This window comes from Leucoraja erinacea, chromosome 21 (genome assembly GCF_028641065.1).
Source record: "Leucoraja erinacea ecotype New England chromosome 21, Leri_hhj_1, whole genome shotgun sequence".
NCBI lineage: Eukaryota > Metazoa > Chordata > Chondrichthyes > Rajiformes > Rajidae > Leucoraja > Leucoraja erinaceus.
The window spans coordinates 23,217,125-23,239,803 of NC_073397.1; the positions used below are offsets into that span (position 1 = coordinate 23,217,125).

Here is a 22,679-nt window from a genome sequence, read left to right on the forward strand (position 1 = left end):
TTGTATGTGACCACTGATAGGATGGAAGGTGAGGACAAGGGGGCCTCTGCCCTTGTTACGAGTGGGGGGATGGGGAGTGAGAGCAGAGTCATGGGGTATAGAAGAGACCCTGGTGAGAGCCTCATCTATAGTAGAAGAGGGGAACCCCTGTTCCCTGAAGAATGAGGACATCACCAATGCCCTGGTGTGGAACACCTCATCCTGGGTGCAGATGCGGCGTAGACGGAGGAATTGGGAGTAGGAGATGGAGTCCTTACAGGAAGCAGGGTAGGAAGAAGTGTAGTCCACATAGCCATGGGAGTCAGTGGGTTTATAGTGGATGTCGGTCAGTAGTCTATCACCTGCAATGGAGATAGTGAGGTCAAGAAATGGTAGGGAAAAGTCGGAAATGGTCCAGGTGTATTTGAGTGCCGGATGGAAGTTAGTGGTGAAATGGATGAAGTCAGTGAGCTGTGTGTGGGTGCAGGAGGTAGCACCAATGCGGTTGATGAGTCCTTGTATATCTACTCCATCATCGCTGCAAAAAATCCAGTCAAGTTACATAGATACATAGACATAGGAAAGTTTTTCCTCATCTCAGTTCTAAATGGCCCATTCCTTATTCTTAAACGGTGGCCCCTGGTTCTGGACTCCCCCAACATTGGGAACATGCTTCCTGCATCTAGCGTGTCCAATCCCTTAATAATTTTATGTTTCTATAAGATTGCCTCTCATCCTTATAAATGCCAGTGAATACAAGCCCAGTCGCTCCATTCTTTCATCATATGACAGTCCCGCCATCCCGGGAATTCATCTTGTGAACCTACGTAGTACTCCCTCAATAGTCCCCTTTGTTCATCTGTAATACTGACACTTCCAATTTTACCTTTTCCCTCTCAAATTGCAGATTAAAACTTATCATATTATGGTCACTACCTCCTAATGGTTCCTTTATCTCAAGTTCCCTTATCATGGAGTATTGCACAGGTGTGGTCTCGCCAGAGCCCTGTACAACTGCAGTAGGACCTCCTTGTTCCTATACTCAAATTCTCTTGCTATGAAGGCCAACATGCCATTTGCTTTCTTCACTGCCTGCTGTACCTGCATGCTTACTTTCAGTGAATGATGTACAAGGACACCCAGATCTCATTGCACCTCCCCCTTTCCTAATCTGGCACCAATCAGATAATAAACTGCCTTCTTGTTCTTGCCACCAAAGTGGGTAACCTCACATTTATCCATATTGTACTGCATCTGCCCACTGACCCAACCTATCCAAGTCACCCTGCAGCCTCATAGCATCTTCCTCGCAGCTCACACTGCCACCCAGCTTTGTGTCATTTGCAAACTTGGAGATGTTGCATTTAATTCCTTTGTTTTATGCTAAAACAATCCTGGTTAATATTAAGGAAATTGAATTCCCTTAGTTCCTATCACTATCTTAATTATATCCCACTGCAGTTTGCTTACATATCTGCCCCTCTATCCTCTGCTGACTGTTGCAAGGTCCAATATACTTTCAGCAAAGTAGATTTAAAATCAGATTAAAGCCCTCCTGTCACTAGCCACTAGCTTCTGCGTCCTTTCGCCAAGCCAATTTTTAATCCAATTATTTCTTGCTTGAAGAGCTCAATCTTAAATTTGCCTTTTAGGGAGGTAGTAACATCTTTCATCAACAAAGACAAGAGATATAAATGCCAAAAGACAATGTGGCGGTAGGCAGCTTTTCTATGAACTCAACAAAAGGATTAAATCTCATGAACATTTAAATAATTCCTTGCCTCAGCTCTTCTCCCTCCTGCAATCTTCACAGACTAAGTGCATCAGGCAATCGCGGCCAAAGATCGTAGAGGGACAAGATAGACCACTCCTCGAAAAACGCGTAGTATGACGTGTGTGACCGTCGACGCCATATTGTTAAGCATTTATTGGGCTGTAATGGCGTCCTCAGCTAAATCTACATCTCACTGCTCCGCTATCAACTGTTCTAATCGTAAATCTAAACGACCAGAGCTGTCATTCTTTAGGTTCCCCAATAAAAAAGAAAGGTAAGAATATATTATTATAATTTTCAGTCGATATTCTGTCGTGAAAATGTTATTTTCTGTTCTCCCATCAACGGCCATTGGGAAATGGGTTTGTCGGTACATTATAAAGTTATTAGACTTATGTTTAATAGATCTTTACTTACCATAATAATAAAGACAGTTTTAACACTTCTGTACATTTTAGGTTTTGTTCTTGTAAGGGATTTATTTCCAAAATATGGCCCGCGGACACATTAGGCCCAGTGGCCACGGGATTTTTCGAGCTCAGATTCGTGTCCGAGAATGCGGCGGCTGTTACCTATTATATCCCTCGAATTGCCGAGACATCACAAGCAAAGATCACAAGCCCGCCGTGATCACAAGCCCGCCCATTCAAATATTATACAACTCTGCTCTATCATCTTTGGGTGCAATGGTGGGTCGGGGGGTTAGGCGGCGGCGGCCGCAATCAAAGATACGAGAGCAGCTCTGCTCTATAATCTTTGGTCGGAATGGGACGGCTGCGCGTTATAATGTGCTATCGTTCCACTCCCTCTCCCCCTTCTCCCTTGTCCCCCTTCTCCCTCTACCCCCTTCTCCCTCTCCCCCCTTCTCCCTCTCCCCCCTTTTCCCCTTCTTCTCCCTCCCTCTCCCCATCTCCCTCTCCCCATCTCCCTCTCCCCTTCCCCCATCTCCCCCTCCCCCTTCTCCCTCTCTTCTGTCTCCCCTCTCTTTCGATCTCTCTCTCTCCCCTCTTTTCTCTCGATCTCTCTCTCTCGCCCTCTCTTCTCTCGATCTGCCTCCCTTCCCTCTCTCCCTCCCTTACCTCTTCGTGAGAGTTGGCAGCTCTGCTATGCCTTGGGTCCAAAAGAGGATACAAAGAAAATACTTAATGGTCTTTGTAAGAAGATTTTAATAAGCTCTTCTACATTTAAGGTAAATTGACATATTAGAGGCAAAATACATCTTCAACATACAGATCTCCACACAACTGAAAACAATTGCATTTAAGTGATATATCATCCATTGTTCAGGCATGTAGTTATGATCATCTTTCTTCTTATTAGTTAATCCTAAATGATATCTCCTGTAATTTCAGATGTCAACAGTGGGTCCAGAATACTCATCGACAAGATCTCCTGCACCGAACTGCAGAGTATTTGTCAAATAACTGCCGTCTTATGTACATTGTGTGAAATTGTGATTTGTTAACTGCACAAAACTAATGCAAATGGCGATACATGCCTGCATTTGGCCCATACCCCTCTAAACCTGTCCTAACCATCAAATAACCTAACAGAACTGTCATGAGGAAAGATTTAAAAGACTAGGCTTGTATTCACTGGAGTTTAGAAGGATGAGGGGGGATCTTATCATATTGTTTACAGTGTACTATGTTTACAGATTCTGTTGTGCTGCTGAAAGTAAGAATTTAATTGTTCTATCTGGGACAAGCTAGATGCAGGAAAATTGTTCTACATGACAATAAAACCCTCTTGTTAGATGCAAGGGGATCTTATAGAAACATCTAAATGAATAAAAGGACTGAACAAGCTAGATACAGGAAAAATGTTCCCAATGTTGGGCGAGTCCAGAACCAGGGGCCACAGTCTTAGAACAAAGGGGAGGCCATTTAAGACTGAGGTGAGAAAAAACTTTTTCACCCAGAGAGTTGTGAATTTGTGGAATTCCCTGCTACAGAGGGCAGTGGAGGCCAAATCACTGGGTGGATTTAAGAGAGAGTTAGATAGACCTCTAGGGGCTAGTGGAATCAAGGGGTATGGGGAGAAGGCAGGCATGGGTTATTGATTGGGGCTGATCAGCCATGATCACAATGAATGGCGGTGTTGGGTCGAAGTGCCAAATGGCCTCCTCCTGCACCTATTTTCTATATTTCTAAAACACTCATCCAGCAATCCTCGAGCCCACCAGCTCATCCCGTAGTCAATTCATCAGCTTTTCCATAAGAACTTCCATCAGTTCTTGCAAAAGAATGACAATCAGCCAATCTCGATTACCCTCAGCCCATCAAGCAGTCCCTTAATTCGCACAGAAGTCTGAACTATTGAATGCTCACTGCATCTCTTTCCATGTCAGCAAGTTAATATCCAGCTGCATATGAACCATGTGAAAAATGAATAAATAGATGCATGTGGTGCAGTGATTTGTGCAGCACTATAGGCCTGGAGACCAAGAGGAGTTCACCATTGAACGGAGTTTGAACGGGGGGCTTGAGGCCCCCGACCGAGGAAGAACAAAAGGAAGGGACTTGAACTTTATTTCGCCTTCCATCACAGTGAGGAATGTGTAGGAGTCACTTTGGTGAATGTCCGTATTAAAATGTGTTTTTGAGTGCTGTTGCTTTTAATTGTATGACTGACCTGGCCAATGAAATTCCTCGTATATTGCAAAACATACTTGGAAAATAAAATCTGATTATGATTCTGAAAAGCCTTTCCCTTCCATACTCTTTCCTCTCTTTGATCTTTTTGCAGCTGACTGCCTTTCTGTACATGTTGCAAGAGATTGTCGCGGCATCCAGCATCCTCGCAGACTGTAGAATTAAAGGCAGTTTTAAAGATGGTTATTTGCCTCAAAATTGGGTTATTGTATCTCCAGAACCTCCCCAGAGGCTCTGGGAGACACAAGGTTGAAGAGGGAACACAAAAAGCCTAATTAGGAAGAATATTAAGAGTAAGATTTTCAATTAAAATACTGTAATTGATGGAAACTTGCCTTTAAATTGGTTCCTGGATGAAACCCTGATGGTTCTCACATTGTCTCTTTAAATTTACTCTCCTTTTCACACTTGCATTAAAACACACAGCCACCACCATTCACAGTGATACTGCCCGGCAGTCTCATAATTACAGTCTACACAGCTACCTTGACAGCCACACAAAATGATGTAAATAAAAAATTGTTTTCCTGTTTAAGAAGTTCAATTGAGAATTATTTGAAATTGTGGGGGTTGATACAAAATACTGTTGACCCACAAATGTGTTGATATGAGACATTCACATTTAAAAAATCCATGTCGCAAAAAAAGCAAGAAGGTGCCCATGTTATTTGACCAACTTGCCAGATTAATTTAAATATACACAATACACAATACAATTTATTTGTCACTTGAACCTCATAGAGGTTGTTGGAGCCCCCGGCGTGCGCTAGAAAAGTGCCGCAGCCATTTAAGCCACGCCGGGCGATGATGTAAGGCCCCGCTCCAGGTCATCCTCGACCCCCGCTACTCGGGCGGAATAATTTGCCGTTGCGGAAGCCCCGAAAAGCGGTCTCCCAGCAGGGACCCGCAGGCTCCGATATTACTGTCTGCCAGGCCTGCGGTTGGAGCCTCCGAATCTCCGGGGCTCGGGTCACAGCAGCGCATGGGTACATATGTAGGTATGTATGCATTAGTTTTGCTCCTAATTCCCTTTTCAAAATCATTAATATATATGGTAAACAGTTGCAGCCCCAACACCAAGCCTTGTGGCAAAAAAATCCAGAAGATTAGTCAAACATGATTTTCCTTTCATAAATCCATGTTGACTTGGACAGATCCTTTTACTGCTATCCAAATGCCCCATTATTGCATCTTTAATAATTGACTCCAGCATCTTTCACACCACCAAAGTCGGGCTAACTGGTCTGTAATTTTCCGTTTTCTCTCACGCTCCTTTCTTGAAAAGTGGGATAGCATTAGCTATCCTCCAATCCACAGGAGCTGATCGTAAATCTATTGATCGTTGGAAAATGATAATATATATAAATATATATGTATGTGTATATATGCATGTATGTGTATATATGCATGTATATGTGTGTATATACGCATGTGTATATATATATATGTTTATATATGTGTATATATGTATGCATATAAATGTATCAATATGTATGTGCATTTGTGTATGTGTGTGTATATATATATATGTGTATATATATATATATATATGCATATATGCCTTTATTATTACTATACAAGATTATATATATAATTGCCTTTATGGTTTATGTATATCATCTTACAAGACAAATAAATATAATAGTGATGATTTAAATCAAAGTTGCTTCTGATACATGAGAATAAACTATTATCTCTAACTTGCCTCTCACACACAGACACACGTTCATATAAATATATTAAATATATATACGTTAAATTTAATTTTTTGCAGTGTGTGTTAAAGCAATACAATGCAAGGGAAACTACACAAAGGAGGGGTCTGTTCCCGCTACAAGATACTTGAGGATCTTTGCTTTGGATCAAAGATTATAGCGGAGCTCTATAATCTTTGCTTTGAATCACAGCGGGTGGAATACCGGAAGTCGAGTGTCGCTGTAACAAATGGCGGCCGTGACGTTCCGTTGCGTACTACACGTCAGCCCATTGCATTTCGAAGGGGTGGTCTATCTTGTCCCTCTACGATCTTTGATCGCGGCAGTTTGGAGCTGATTTGCGACAGTTGCGGGTGTACGGCAGTGTCCTGTCCCGATCCTGACCCTGACTTGCGGCAGTGTGGCAGTGTCACCCCAGCCATCGGCACCGTGCTGCTTGTGCTGCTGTTGCTAACGGCGCCGAGATGGATGTCGGCGAGTTGCTCAGTTATCAGGTGAGGTTTCGCCTCTTTTCACGGCGGTCGCGTAAAACCCGGCCTTGGATCGTCACCTTTCCCAGGACTGTTTGGTGTGGACGAAGCATGAGAGGCCGCAAAGCCTGGCGCTCGATTTGCGGCCGGTGCTGGGCTGGCGAGGGTGGTGGTTGGAGATGTTTGTAACCTGGGTTCAGTCAGACCAATCTTTCCCCAGTTTGAGGTCTGAATGACCCGTTCCTGTAGGAATTATATTAAAACCACTATGCACAGGCGGCCAGGGAGATGCTCACAGCCTTTTTGCAACAGCACACCAGTCGTTAGTAAAGTTAAAGAAAGTTGTGGAAGCGGCTAAAAAAAGACTGAAGCCCTCATAACAGGAACAGGTGGATTAAGATAAATTCATAACATAATGTGGACATTTGTTAAAAGGACTGGTTTTAATTGGAGGAGACGGTGCTCTGAGGCCCTGATGCTTAAGATGCAGGGAAACTATAATATTATCTGTAAATATGGATCTTGTCATTTAGGATGCAGCTCAGGCCATTATTGTTGTGGCTTAGTGGTGGGGGGAGGTTTGGTGGGCAAATAAGGCATGCAAAAATGCCCATTTTCACTCAGCAGAAGCTGCCTGCAACCACCCACACTGCCAGTCTCCCAAAAGTCCAGGGATGTACCATGTTCAAACCTGATAAAGATTCAGAAGCTGACAAATCCATCCCATAATTTGAACATACAAAGATATTGGCACTGCCTCGGTAGCATACACCTCTGACTCAGTTGACAAACTTCAAATTACTTGCTTTGCTTCACAGACTTGCCTCTGAAGTTTTGATATATAGTTAGGGAAACTTAACTTACTTTAAAAAATGTTTGCAAGTTCTTTAGGGCCATTGTAATTTGGGGCCACCTTGATACCTCCATCCATGATGAAAGTAGAATTAAACAAGATAGCTGGTAAAATGGAAGTTGCACCCTTTGGTACAGGTGCACAGCCTTTTATCCGAAGTTACAAATAACAAAAAGCTCCGAATAGCGGACATTTTTTCGGTCCTTGAAGAAAGGTCCTTGAAGACGTTCACCGAGGGTGGCCCGCAGAGGTGACAGCGGACCCTCCGGTCAGTCCTCGAAGAAAGGGGAACTAAATCCCCATTCATAAAAGAGAAGGTGAGGGTATATTGCGCGGGAGGGTTAATAATTGACAATGTGCTGCTGCCTGCCCGCTGAGTTAAAAAGTTCCCACGGTAGACTCACGATACACAGTGTATCGTGAGTCTTGCGTGGGAACTTTTTAACTCAGCGGGCAGGCAGCAGCAAATTGTCGCTCCCTTCAGTTTCACCCCACCTACACCCATCTGCTTCCCGGCCATGTGTATGACCCCTTCCCTCCCCTCTCCAGCTCCCCGCCCATTGCACCGGCGCGGGGGCTTTGCACTGTCTTCACGTCGGAGCCAGTGCCAGTCACCGGAGCCGTCAGGACCAAGGGGACACCGGCCCCCAGGCCCACTGCAAGCACGGAGATCCCAGAGACCCACAGCCAGCAGCAGCCCAGCCCTGTTCCAACTCCAGAGGAATACGCTCCCCGTAGGGACAGAAGCTGATGGTGTGCAAGGTGCGTCTTGGTCTTGAGGTTGCGGATGAGGGGGCACAGCTCGGGCTCTGACGTCTCCAGCCACCCCCCTGTACAGGAGCTGAGACTGGGAACTGTGGGGTTGTTTGCAGTTGCAGAGGGAGGGGGCAAGGGCGAAACAGTTCCCAGTCTCAGCTCCATTCCAGAGGGGTGACCGGAGACGTCAGAACTAACGGGACACCGACTGCAAGCACGGAGATCCCAGAGACTCACAGCCAGCAGCAACTCTAGCCCAGCCCCGCTCCAACTCCAGAGGAACCCGGGTTGCGGATGAGGGGGCGCAGCTCGGGCTGTGGGCGAACTGCCACTTGTCGCTGTAGCGGCGCATCGGGGAGCGGGTTCTTGTTGGTCCTGACATCTCCAGCCATCCCCCTGGACAGGAGCTGAGAGACGTAAGGACCACCAGAAGCCGCTCCCCAATGGGCCGCTACATCAACAAGTGGCAGTTCGCCCACAGCCCGAGCTGCGCCCCCTCATCGGGACACCGACCCTCAGGCCCACTGCAAGCACGGAGATCCCAGAGACCCACAGCCAGCAGCAGCCCAGCCCTGTTCCAACTCCAGAGGAATACGCTCCCCGTAGGGACAGAAGCTGATGGTGTGCAAGGTGCGTCTTGGTCTTGAGGTTGCGGATGAGGGGGCACAGCTCGGGCTCTGACGTCTCCAGCCACCCCCCTGTACAGGAGCTGAGACTGGGAACTGTGGGGTTGTTTGCAGTTGCAGAGGGAGGGGGCAAGGGCGGTACAGTTCCCAGTCTCAGCTCCATTCCAGAGGGGTGACCGGAGACGTCAGAACTAACGGGACACCGACTGCAAGCACGGAGATCCCAGAGACTCACAGCCAGCAGCAACTCTAGCCCAGCCCCGCTCCAACTCCAGAGGAACCCGGGTTGCGGATGAGGGGGCGCAGCTCGGGCTGTGGGCGAACTGCCACTTGTCGCTGTAGCGGCGCATCGGGGAGCGGGTTCTTGTTGGTCCTGACATCTCCAGCCATCCCCCTGGACAGGAGCTGAGAGACGTAAGGACCACCAGAAGCCGCTCCCCAATGGGCCGCTACATCAACAAGTGGCAGTTCGCCCACAGCCCGAGCTGCGCCCCCTCATCGGGACACCGACCCCCAGGCCCACTGCAAGCACGGAGATCCCAGAGACTCACAGCCAGCAACAACTCTAGCCCAGCCACGCTCCAACTCCAGAGGAACCCGGGTTGCGGATGAGGGGGCGCAGCTCGGGCTGTGGGCGAATTGCCACTTGTCGCCGTAGCGGCCCATCGGGCAGCGGATTCCTCTGGAGTTGGAGGGACAGGGAGACACAGCGGCTTTTGAGAATGGTGGGCAATCACTTCCAAAGTTCTCCCACACAGTCAGTACACCTCTCCTACACTTGTCTCCCGCACTAAGATCATCTCGCAGAGAATGATCCCAGCCTAACCCTCCCTATTCTCTCCTATTCTGCAAGAATATTCTGCAAAGGTTGTGCACCTGTACTATGAAGAACTCCTTTTTATATATTGTCTTTAAAAAGTTACAGTAGCAAATACCTCAACCACATTGGTTCTTACACTGTGGAACATTGTCCTGAAACTTAGTCATGGGCAGTTATTTTCAGACTAAATTTTTAATTTAGGAAATTTTTCTGCACATCACCTAATACTCTTTGTTTAGTACATTGTGTAATGAGCAGAAGAAAAATAAGAATTGTCCAAACATTACTATAACTATAGGACTTTGTTTTAGTAATGTTTGGACAATTCTTATTTTTCTTCTGCTCATTACACAATGTACTAAACAAAGAGTATTAGGTGATGTGCAGAAATGTTTCCTAAATTAAAAACCTTGGTATAAATGAAAGTTATCATCTTTACCTTCAGAATAATCCTCCATTACAATCTCTATGAATTTTAAAAAGCTACAATGTTCATATCTTTCGCAGACACGCATTATAGTTCTGTAGATAGGAAAATAGCAATGAATAAGATGAATCTCTTACAAGAATGTTTTAATGTATTACTTGATGTGATGTCATGTGTGTGATATTTTGGTTCACTTTCCAAAGAATGGCCCATTATGAGAGAAAGTCCTTTCATTTAATTCCATTGGAAATGGACTTTGGGATTATTATTTTCTAATCTGCTGTCATTGATGTTGATCTTGCTATGACAAAAATGCCAGGTGTAACATTAGTTAAGCACATGCAACGCAAATATAATGAAGTTTTAAGAATTGCAGAGTAATGGTTTAATTACTGTATACTTGAACTGACAGTCAGAATTAATAATTTGTCGATTTTAATTGTACACTGTTACTGAAGAAAGTAAATTCTCAGATTAAAAATTCATAATTCTCACGGATTATAAATTTCAGTCAAGATGCACCATATTCTGGTAATTTAATGGCATGCTCTATTTACTTTGCCCATCATTTAATTAGTCATATTCACACAGCATGAAAATATGCCAGCCAAGATGCCCGTACAAGCTAGTCCTATTTCACTGTGCTTAGCCCATATCCCTCTAAATCTTTCTTATCTATGTATCATTTTAAGGTCATTCCATATACCCATTATCCGCCAAGTTAAAAAGGTATTAAATCTTTCCCCCCTTTCTAACCTATGCCTTCTGGTTCTTAATTTCTCTACCCGCAGAAGAAAGACTGCGCATTCACCATATTTATCCCCCCTCATGATTTAATATACCTCTGGGAGATTACCTCTCAGTGTCCTGTGCTCCAGGGAATAATCTCCAGGGGTCACAGTTTAAGGATAAAGGGGGAAATCCTTTAGGACCGAGATGAGAAAAACATTTTTCACACAGAGAGTGGTGAATCTCTGGAACTCTCTGCCACAGAAGGTAGTTGAGGCCAGTTCATTAGCTATATTTAAGAGGGAGTTAGATGTGGCCCTTGTGGCTAAAGGGATCAGGGGGTATGGAGAGAAGGCTGCTGAGTTGGATGATCAGCCATGATCATATTGAATGGCGGTGCAGGCTCGAAGGGCCGAATGGCCTACTCCTGCACCTATTTTCTAAGTTTCTATGAATAAAGTCCGAGCCTGTCCAAACTCACCCTATTCCTCAAGCCTCAAATTCCTGCTAATATCATCGTAAATCTGCTCTGCACTCACTCCATAATGATGGCATCTTTTTGTCCAGCAGGATGACCAAAACTGAACAGAGTACTCTAAGTGTGGACTTACCGACGTCTTGTACAACTGTAACATAACATCATAACTTCTATAGGTACACAAAAATGCAGGAGAAACTCAGTGGGTGCAGCAGCATCTATGGAGCGAAGGAAATAGGCAACGTTTTGGGCGGAAACCCTTCTTCAGACTGGATAACTTCTATACTCAGTTCCCTGACTAATGAACACTAGCATCTCAAAATGTTTCTTCACCATCCTATCCTCACCACCCTATCTATCAGCAAAGCTTCTTTCAGGGAACTATGCATTTGTATTTATAGATCTTGTTGTTCCATGACACTTGACATGGAACATGGCCTTAGAGGGCCTTACTGTTCACTGTAAATGCCCTGCCTTAATTTAACTTCCCGAAATGTAATTATGCACAATTATCTGAATTAAGTTCCATTTGTCATTCCTCTGCCCACTTGCCCAACTGATCAAGATCCCCCTGTAATTCTTGATTACCATCTTCAATCAATCAATCAGATTTATTCATCACATACACAATAAAGTGCAGTGAAATTCACTGTCAACGATACCACCTATTTTGGTGTGATCTGCAAACTTACTAATTGTGCCTTGTACATTGTGGTCCAAGTTGTCGATGTAGATGACAAATGGAAATAAGCCCCATCCTGATCCCTGAGGCACACCAAGAATCACACGCCTTCAGTCTGAAAAACAATCTTCCACCAACCTTTCTTACCATCGAGCCATTAAGTGAGAAAACAATGGTGTGCAGCCTGGACAATTGGTGCTTGGTGGCTCACTGTTGCAAAGAGATGCACAGTAGATCATGTAACATCAACATCTGAGGAGAGTGGAACAATGTTCACGTTTCAGTTTGAAGAACCTTCTGATGAAACTATTATTCTTTCAAAAGATTTCAGATTTGTGTCGAAATATCTGAATAAATGAGAAATTCTTAACTATTGCCGGTTGGAGCAAAGTTTAAACAACCACCTAGAATGCAGCTTATTCAATCTTTAACCTGTAGATATCCTTTCTTCTGTTCAACATTAGAAAATCCAGTTCAACGTTACAAAACATCCTGCTTATCACTATGATGTTCTTATGCCTCTTAATTCACCAAAAAAATTGTCGACTTGAAACATTAACTTTATTGATTTCTTCACAGATGCTGGCTTATCTTTATTTTTATAACTTTGGTTTTAACATGTTTTATCCACACTGAAGTATAAAGTGCTGACTACAAGGGCTCCCTGTTATAATTAAGAGAGAATGTGACATCAGAAGTAGAGGTTACGTGGCTAGGAAGTACATGTCAAATGTAAAGCTTTCAATTTATAGATAAGTATCTAGATGTTGTTTAGAGATATTTAGAGGTACAGCATGGACACAGGCCATTCAGCCCATCAAGTCCGCCTGCCTAACAATCACCCTTACCCTAACTAGTTCTATCCTTCACACTGGGGTCCATTTACAGAGGCTAATTAGCCTGCAAACCTGCACGCTTTTGTAATCTGTTTAGAATATTGGGTATTACAGAAACATGGGTGCAAGAGGGCCAGGACTGGGAACTGAATATTCAAGGGTATACCTCCTATCGAAAAGACAGAGGGGGTGGGGTTGCCCTGTTGATGAGGAATGAAATTCAGTCCCTTGCAAGGGGTGACATTGAAACAGGAGATGTGGAGTCAGTATGGATAGAACTAAGGAATTGTAAGGGTAAAAAGACCGTAATGGGACTAATCTACAGGCTCCCAAACAGTAGCCTGGACATAGGAGTTAATCAGGAATCAGGAGTTAAAATTGGCATGTAGCAAAAGTAATGCTGTGGTTGTTATGGGAGATTTCAACATGCAGGTAGACTGGAAAAATCAGGTTGGTACTGGGCCCCAAGAAAGGGACTTTGTAGAGTGCCTTTGTGATGGATTATTTGAGCAGCTTGTATTGGAGCCTACCAGGGAGAAGGCAATTCTGGATTTAGTGTTATGTAATGAACCAGATTTGATAAAGGACCTTGAGGTTAATGAGCTATTTGGAGGCAGTGACCATAACATGGTCAGGCTTTAACCTACAATTGGAGAGGGAGAAGAATAGATCGGAGGTGTCAGTGTTGCAGTTGAATAAAGGGGACTATGGGGCCATGAGTGAGGAGCTGGCCAAAGTTGACTGGAAAGATACACTAGCAGGAATGACAATGGAACAAAAATGGCAGGTGTTTCTAGGAATAATACAGAAGGTGCATGATCAGTTCATTCCTAGGAGGAAGAAAGATTCCAAGGGGAGAAAGGGACGTCCATGTTGTATCTCGGTGGCTTTGCTGAGTACTACTCCATTTGTCAAATCAAAATCGCACTTTCAACCCTGTATTATTGTTTCCTATAACTGTTTAAAAGTCCTTTGAGAATACAGCATTTTTTTCTGTAATGCTGAAAGTACAATCAAATCACATGGAGATGGCCTCTTTTGCCAGTGCAGGAAAACATTACAGTTTTCATATGACTTGAACTGTGAAGTTTTAAGCACACGAATAGAACAAAAGCTTAAAGTCTGAATTTATTATGCAGTGTATATTTGACTTATGCAGTTGGTTACATTACATTTATTTGAGGTTGTGGCATATTTGATTTTTAGATATTGGATGTTGTACATTGAACAAACCATTACAGGTACACAACCTTTTATCCGAAAGCCTTGGGACCAGATACTTCTCGGATTTCGGAATTTTTCGGATTTCGGAATGGAAGATTTTTAGCGTAGATTAGGTAGGTAGCGCGGGCGGCTTGGAAAGTCTGGAGCGGCTGCCTCCTCCCCAGAGACCGGGGAATCATTGTAAATCATTGCTTAAATGTTAGTCAGTTAGTTTGGAGGGATTTTTATGTGGGGGGGGGGGGGGGGGGGGGGGGGGGTGAAGGGGGTGAAGGGGAAAACTTTAAATCTTAGTCCCCTACCTGGTCGGAGAGGTGGGGAGCGGGCAATGCCTTACCGGGTTGCCGTGGAGTAAGCTCCGGAGCGCTGTAGCCGCCGACTCCCAACATCGCGGAGCTGGGACTGCGGGCGTCCGGCCGTGGGCGGCGCGGTTGTAGCTCGGACCCCGGCGAACTCTACCCCTGGCCGCGCCGCTCCAAATCCAGCGCTGCCCGCGGCCGGACGCCCTCAGCCCCGATGTTGGGAGTCGGCGGCCACAGCGCTGGGATACCAGCGGGGAGCGGGCAATGCCTTACCGGGTCGCCATGCGGTAAGCTCCGGAGCGCTGTGGCCGCCGACTCCCAACATCGCGGAGCTGGGGCTGCGGGCGTCCGGCCGCGGGCATCCCTGGATTTGGAGCGCCACGCAGCCAGGGGTAGAGTTGTCGGGGTCAGAGCTACATCCGGCGCCGCCCGCGGCCGGATGCCCACAGCTACAGCTCCGCGATGTTGGGAGTCGGCAGCCACAGCGCTCCGGAGCTTACTGCACGGCGACCCGGTAAGGCATTGCCCGCTCCCCGCCTCTCCGACCAGGTAGGGGACTAAGAATTAAAGTTTCCCTCTTCACCCCCCCCCCCCCCCCCCCCCTTCACATAAAAGCCCTTCAAACTAACTGACTAACATTTAAGCAATGATTTACAGATGTTTAAGTGTCTCCCCGGTCTCCGGGGAGGAGGCAGCAGCTACAGTAGTACAGACCTGGGTTGACCGTGGGTCGTATCGGGTCAAGTTTGGCGCCAAACACGAGCTTTGGTGTGCAGATGACATTCTGGAAAAAATGTCCGGTTTTCGGAGCTTTTCGGTTTCCGGAATTTCGAATAAAAGGTTGTGCACCTGTACTACCTTTTATTGAAATTAGCAAAAGACATTTTTGATCGTATTCAAAATTTGAAGTCCAAATTTTTTGAGACTTCAGATTTAAAGTAGTTTGGTATCTTCTTCTTGCGTATGGCGTGTACAGCCTAAAGTTGTAGGACAACTTGTTCTATTTGATCTTATTTGATTTTGCATGCCAGGTTGATTGCATTTGTCGAAACATGGCGGACCACGCGAAGGTTGCAATCTCCCACCCCATAGTTTGTATGAGGATATTGCACATGTTTGATTATGGTTAAGGATGAGTCGAATAAAATAATTTAATCCCTTTTTTGTTATGATAATGGACTGGGAAAGCTGTTGAATAAAAATCTAGATTGTTTTAAAATAAATTTTAATGATTACCTAATATATTCTGGAACACCTAGCTGAGCTAACCAGTGTTATTAGCATGAAGCACATTTTGAAGGTGCAATTAGAGAAACTAGAATGATATTCTAGGAGCTTTATTATTTTCTACTGCCAATTTTCTATTCCTGCTCAGTATAATGGGCCAAGCTAATGAAGGGTGTGATCCAAATTAATTTCAAATAATATTAAGCTAGAATGTGTAATGCAGGAAAAATTCTACATAGGATAAGTTCAATCTATGTTATCACTAAATGGTTGATCTGATATTTTTTTTTACATCTAATATTTTAAGGTTAATTGATTTTTTTTTTTAATGCTCTGATTAGCTAATATTTTACAGTATAATCTGAGCTTCAATGTATTCAATGGTATAGCTACAGCTTACATTGGAAGGCAAATAACGTTAATAGGTGACTAGATATCCTGGAACTAGTGTGCAATACTGCGATAATAACCACTTTAAATCAAAAGTCTTAAAAATGCTCCTTGCCAATTTCAATAACAATCCTTTGCTCACTGCACAGGATCTCATTGCTAAATGATAATCAAAAGATCTAGGTTATAATCCAAAAGACATAGGCTTAAATCACAATACACCATCTGAACTCAGTTCAAACATTTGGTAGTTATAAAATGAATCTGCATCCTTGTAAAATCGAACTGGTTTGTCAATGTCCTTTTTGGGAATGAAACGAGTCACCCTTTATTCAAATGTATTTTTATTATCTCCTAAATAATGAGTGTGATATATTCTTTACTTGGGGATGTCTGTGGTGTTGTCAAGATAATTTCAGTTAAACGCAAATTAAGTTTTAGCACTCTTAAGCTAGCAAAACACTAACATTGTTACATTACATTAATTCATTAGTGTTGTCTGCCTGTCTTTATTTTTGCATTTTATAGCTACAGTATCAGTTTAAACAAATAAGTAACTACTTTATTTTCAGGTAATAGTGACAGTCACTTATGTAACTGTTATTTGCCTACTTAACTTACTCTTTCACTTCTCAAATTCAGTTTGGACATGTAATCCCAAAGATGTACTGCTGTAATGTTTCAATTTTGTGTTTCTCTGTTAGTCAAATAACCGAATGGTAAATTCCAATTGTTGCAGCATGTGAACGACAGATACGAATTTAATTTAATCCAATTTTATGTACAAATGAGTAACTTACAACCACAATTCCATATATTAGAAATAGATTTTGGTTTGGTTGTGGTGTGTTTTAAAAATGGTAAAGATGGTGCACGCATAAGACAAAGTGATCACAAATTTGCATTAACGTGAGAGGATATTCTTCTCTGTGGTGGAGATGTTAAAGATTGTGTTTCAGCCAAGTGCTTCAGTATTCTCTCGTATGCATAGGTTCACAGGCAACTGTAATTGTTCTGTATTAGAATTGCTAAACACTGAATTATTCTGGTCCTATATCTTTTTCAAGATAGGATCTTCATTTTCATGATAAAAGTAACAGCAGTATTTGTTTTTATAATTTACAATTATCCTACAGAATAGTCCATCAAAGTTAATGAGATGATAAATATTTGCTGGCTCTGGCTTTTCTGATACCTTGGTCAAATGACCACATTTAGGAGTTTATTGACTATCTTACTCCCGGCCTGATTCTTCTCTCTTGTGTATTTTTTTTAGTAACCAAGACACTTGATGACCTTCTTCCCCTTAATAAGTCCATGCAGTACTCCTGTTATTAGCCCGGCTGGGATAATTAACCTCTGCACAGATCATGTGTTGAACTTTAGACCTTGCTGATCTATGCTTCCAAGGCAAGCAGCTTTAGATGATGTATATGAAATATCTGGAAGGGCACAAAAATGTACCCCAGTTTTTGTTACACAGTACATCTTTTTTCACTAAGCAAAGCTGGAATGTAAAGAGCCTGTCCCACTTGGGCGTTATTTGCACGTCATTACGCAACATCATTTACGCGTCACGACGCACGACGGCCACGTGATGCGCGCATGGCGTGCATTATGCACGCATGGTACGTGATGACATAAGCTATGAGGCACGGTCGTGCGCATTGCCCCAGGATTTTGGGATTCACAAAATCTTCGCTCGCCACCTGCGTGTCGCTCAAATGCGCCCAAGTGGGGCAGGCCCTTAATGTGTCTTGTGTCAAATTGGCAATGATGTTGCATCCTAACTGCAGTATCCTTGGTATCTATTTTTTTGTAACCATTTTACTTCGAAATTACCAAACGACTCAGTTTTAATCTTGCACGGTACTAAACTCTCTACTTAGCTAATTTACTCTCAATAAGAGTATAAACAGCAAACATTCGTTAAAGTTTAATATTCTGCATTGAGTAAACGGCTTGGGCAGCATGTGTACTTACCATTACTTTGCTCTATGGCTGTCATGTCTCTTAACATGTGTACATTGAACAGTTGTGAGCTATTGTTTAATTGAATAGATGGGAATTTAATTTATGGGCTACTGTTTGTGTTTTTCCATGTAATTGCAGTATTGTTTGTTGTCGGCCAATAATTCTTTGGTAGACTAAATCTATTCTGTGTGACATTTTAAAAGGTCATGTCTTCAAAATCATTAAAAATAGCAAAGGTGTAGCCTATCTAGGCCATAGTGTTAAAAGGTCTGTTGATAATTAGGTACATGTTTTATAGCCTGACAGGGGTGCAAAACGTCTCCGTGGTATTGATGACGATGATGACGATTTAAAAGCGTCACACAAGTATGGCTCGGTTAAAAGAAGTTACCTTGAAGAGAGTGGAGCTATGGTTAATGATGAAGAGGAAGATGCAAGCAAGAAGAAAATCCTTGATTTAATGGAAACTGATGAGGTAATAATATTTCTGATCAGTCTTTTATCTCTTTTTCTTAGCATGATTTCCAAAATGCTATGTTGGCTTTTTGTAAAAAAAAAACACATTCAGTAAGCTTAGCATGGGGAACATTTTGACAAATTTATATTTATTATTATTATTATTATTATTACTACAGAGAATGGTTTAATTGGCTAGCTTTTAGTTTTTGTCATATGACTTGCAAATATGGGAATGCAACTAATATTTTTGATTTTTTTGTTAAACTGGAATTATGATGGTCAGATGTTATTGTCGGTTAGTCCTGTATTTGTATGGGCATTTTGTATTTTAAAGTGAAGGCCTTACTTACCTATTTCGCCCATTTAATCTGCTTCCTTTCTGGTTATTTCATCACATTTAATAGAAAATTATGGAATATACATTTTCTGGTAATGCTTAATTACAAACATTGTTAGATTTTCCATTATCTGCTGTAGGTTTCTCAGTTGGAGTGTTTTCTTGATCTTTCCAGTTTCAACGTCCATTTTAAGGTCTCGTTTTTTCTGGCTGGTTTGTCTTTAATTTGCTTGCCATTGCTTCAGTGTAGAAAGATCAGAAAGACTTATACTTATCCTTATAACCGAGGGATGTTACACAGCTTTTCGGCTAGTGAAGAGCTATTTAGAAGACCGTAGTCACTTTCTGTGCAACAATCTCCACAAAATGGAACATGGTAATCCAAAAATGATTAGTGGTGTTGATGGAGGACTAAATATTGTATTGGCCAAGATAACAGGAGAAAACTTTTTGGATGTAATGCTGTTAATTTTTTTTAAGTTGATGTGAGACGACCTGCAGTATAAGACACCAATAACTCAGATCAATCAGACAGCTGGAACATCTTAAGTATTTCCAGAGACATCTTTGTTTTTTTTAATGAAAGTTTGTTGGTATATAAACCAGTCAAATCAAGTAAATTAAAAACAAATGAAACAAATGTTTTTCCTTGTACACCTTGAATCTGATAGTACTAATAACATTTACGGTAGCTTTAATTAGCACTGTACTTCTGTAACATTTATTAAATTGTAGTTCCTGAAAAAAAAAATGCCATATCTATTGTTATCCAATTTTTAATTGAGATCACAAAAAATAATCCATGACATCATACATAAATATTCTCCAGGAGCACATTGTGATATCCGCCTCTTTATATGTTTTCCCAACCAAGTGATTTTCTTCCTCATTCTGAACAGCAAATGATCTCCGAATGTAACCTTATGATTTAGTACATCAAAGTCATGCTTTGTGTTTTACATTGTCTTTATAAAATGGTGCAATATATGATTAGTCACAAACTGCACTGTGGGAAATTTATGATTTTTAAAATACATGCAAGCTTTAATTAGCATTTTTAAAAGACCGAGTCTTCCTCTTCTGGATGATTAATTACATTAAAATGTGCCAATCATGTTTTTATGATGTGGACTATAAAGTTAATTGCTTACTGCATTAATTGAGAAGAGAATGCCTTCAATGCTCCAATTGGGATCTCGCTCCCATCATGATATTATTAAGAGCATTTTCCTTTAACAAGCAAAATAAAAAAAAAAAATTTTTATTGAAACAGTAAATCTAGAAGGATACATTTGATACAGTGTATATATGGTTTCTGAGAAATTGCTATTTGAAAAGATGTTTTCATCATGGAACGTGAAATATTTTGATGCCTGGAATACGTAATCCCAACAGAGCATGCTTCCCATCCAGTATTGATTGGTGTAGCAGCTTTTGAGACTTGGGAGCAATTAAAAGAAAATTGTTCTGAAATTCGATGAAAACTACATTTTATTGAAGAAGTTGGTAAGAGCATAGTGTAAAAATATAATCTTCAACAAAAACACTGTATGAAACTGATGCACTAGTTTGGCACACAGAATCTAATTTTTTTTCAGGGTGCAAAAAAGAACAATAATATCCCTTGTACTTCTAATTAAAAAGGCAGAGCTTTGAGTACTTAAAACAAATCTAGCTAGACTATTGTAAAATTAATGGGGGAAAGTACCACTTGGATAGGTCTAGCAGTAGCTTTATAAAGGTAATTAAGTAGTGACCAAACTTTTAACATTAAAAATTAAAAAAAAGATGAAACAACAGACAAACTGTTGGCAGGGCTGCCAATTGTGTTGGAAGAGCAACTTGAAGGAGATTATATTTAATTCGGTTGTTGGTCATGTTTCTTGTTGAAATGAGCCCATACAGTCACAATGCAGAAGATTACAAACTTTAATGACAGAAGTGCTGGGAAGACTTGATTGTTGTGGAAGATAGGTACAAAAAGCTGAAGTAACTCAGCGTAACAGGCAGCATCTCTGGAGAGAAGGAATGGGTGATGTTTTGACAATTCAAAGGTATTTTATTGGTCACATTCACATACACCGAGGTGTAATGAAGTGAAATGCTTTTTGCCATTTTGCAGCACACAAAGAAAGAATACAGACATAACACCAATGAGAGTCTTAAACACAAAGAACATCCCCCCACAATGGCTTCCACCATGAGGGAAGGCACAAAGTCCAGTCCTCAACCCCAGTTCACCCATTGTCGGGCCTATTGAGGCCTCCACAGTTGCCTCTACGGAAGCCCGATGTTCCTGGCCATTCTCACCGGGTGGTGGTGCTCCACGATAGCGCTCCAGCGCTGTGCCGCCGCCGAAGCCGAGGTTCTAGGCGGTCCGCGACAGGAAACGCAGCTTCAGGCCCGCTGGTAGGCCGCGAGGACGGGTCGAAGCTGCAGCCCGGAGAAAAGCTGCCTCTCCGACCAGGTACGGACCCTGAAAGGCAGTTTCCCCCCCCCCCCCCCCCCCCACACACAAAAGTCTAGACCTCCAAACAAAACACTTTAACTAACTAAAAATAAAAATAAAGCGGTGAAAAGACAGACAACTGCTGACAATTGTGGACGCTGGTAATACTGACAGCTTTGTCTTGGATTTTGTTGAGCATCTGTTCTATTTGGGTTGTATACATTTAGATTAGTAGTCAGTATATAATATGAATCCTGACCAAATATATTCTGAAAAAGCTCAGCAAATTGAACAAGAGCAAGAATAGTACAACTTAGGAATAGGGTCTTCAGCCCACAATGTCCGTGCCGAGTAAGTTGAACTAATCTTCCCTGCTACATATCTCTCTGTTCCCTTCATATCCTTGTGCCTATCCAAAAGCCTCAAATGTCACTATCGTGTTTGCCTCCACCACCACCCTGGCAGAAATTGCTCGTGGACTTAACATCGGAGTTGGTCCAGGCAACCATGGTTCTCTCCTTTAAATGGTGCTCATCTCACCATAAACCTATGCCCTCTAGTCTGATATTTCCAGCCTGTGGAAAAACATTTTGAGTGTCCACCCTAACTATTTTATATGTTTCTATCAGGTCTGCCATTAGCCTCTGGCGCTGCTGAGAAAACAATCAAAGTATGAAAGCAAGCATACCACATGTCTTCTTTACCTCTCTATCTACTTGTAGCCATTTTGGAGATCCTTCTGTACATCAGTGCTGTTAAGAGTCTGCCCTCTCTCTACCTCACCCCCTTTCCCCACCCTCTCTAGACACACCTGCGAGTTGGGGGCTATGCACCAGTGGATAGGGCGGGATGGTGTAAAAAGAGCCAATGAATAATATCAAGGGGAGTAGTTATTGTGTGTGTGTGGGGAGGGGGGGGGGAGGGGGGGGTGGTTAATGTGTGTGTGACGCCGCAGGCCACCCCCACCCCCGCACGTTGAGGGGACGGGACCCAACGGGTCCCACTTGGTTTAGTATGTTACTAAAACTCTCATCTTGGTTGTTTCTATGCATGTGTGTGTGCATGTCTGCCTATGTCATCCTGGAACTATGCAAAAACGGTACAAGATGGCGCTCCAGATTTTGGACCACCTTACTCACAATTGTCCTGTGGTGTGATGTATCACGTTTTGTTGAGATTTGTGTTATATTTTTCAAGTTATTTACATTTTTAACTTTACAAAATCCCACTTTGAGAAAAATGTCTTCCATCTGCGCTGGCAGTTACAGCTATGAAATCACAATGGGATCCAAATCCTTCCTGACCCTGCCCGCAACAATGTTGCAATCACAGAACACTGAGTTCATGCCAGCAAGTTTTTAAAGTTTAAAAGCAGGGAGGTTAACAGGAGGGGGAGGGAGTGCTGGGGGAGGCAGGGAAGTGCAGTTGGATTATTTTGTTTAAAGTCCTGGCAGCAAGTACAATTGGGAGGCTGCAGAAGAGAGGGAGGGAGTGCTGGGGGATAAGGGGAAATAAGCTGTA

The 22,679-nt window shown here is 42.8% G+C and overlaps 1 protein-coding gene and 1 long non-coding RNA gene across 2 annotated transcripts in view; both read left to right on the forward strand.

Annotated features, from left to right (window-relative positions):
- The first annotated feature begins 1,808 nt into the window (after positions 1 to 1,808).
- Positions 1,809 to 4,457, forward strand: LOC129707409 (uncharacterized). The gene is made up of 2 exons (XR_008725175.1): positions 1,809 to 2,027; positions 3,106 to 4,457. It is a non-coding gene; the product is annotated as an uncharacterized LOC129707409 (long non-coding RNA).
- A 1,999-nt stretch (positions 4,458 to 6,456) lies between these two features.
- The window catches only part of ctnnbl1 (catenin, beta like 1), a 96,213-nt gene continuing 79,990 nt past the window's right edge, over positions 6,457 to 22,679 (forward strand). Inside the window, exons 1-2 of the mRNA XM_055652412.1 lie at positions 6,457 to 6,616; positions 18,212 to 18,388. Coding sequence (XP_055508387.1) covers positions 6,587 to 6,616; positions 18,212 to 18,388 — 207 coding nt within the window. The 5' untranslated portion in view covers positions 6,457 to 6,586. The remainder of the gene's footprint in view (positions 6,617 to 18,211; positions 18,389 to 22,679) is intronic.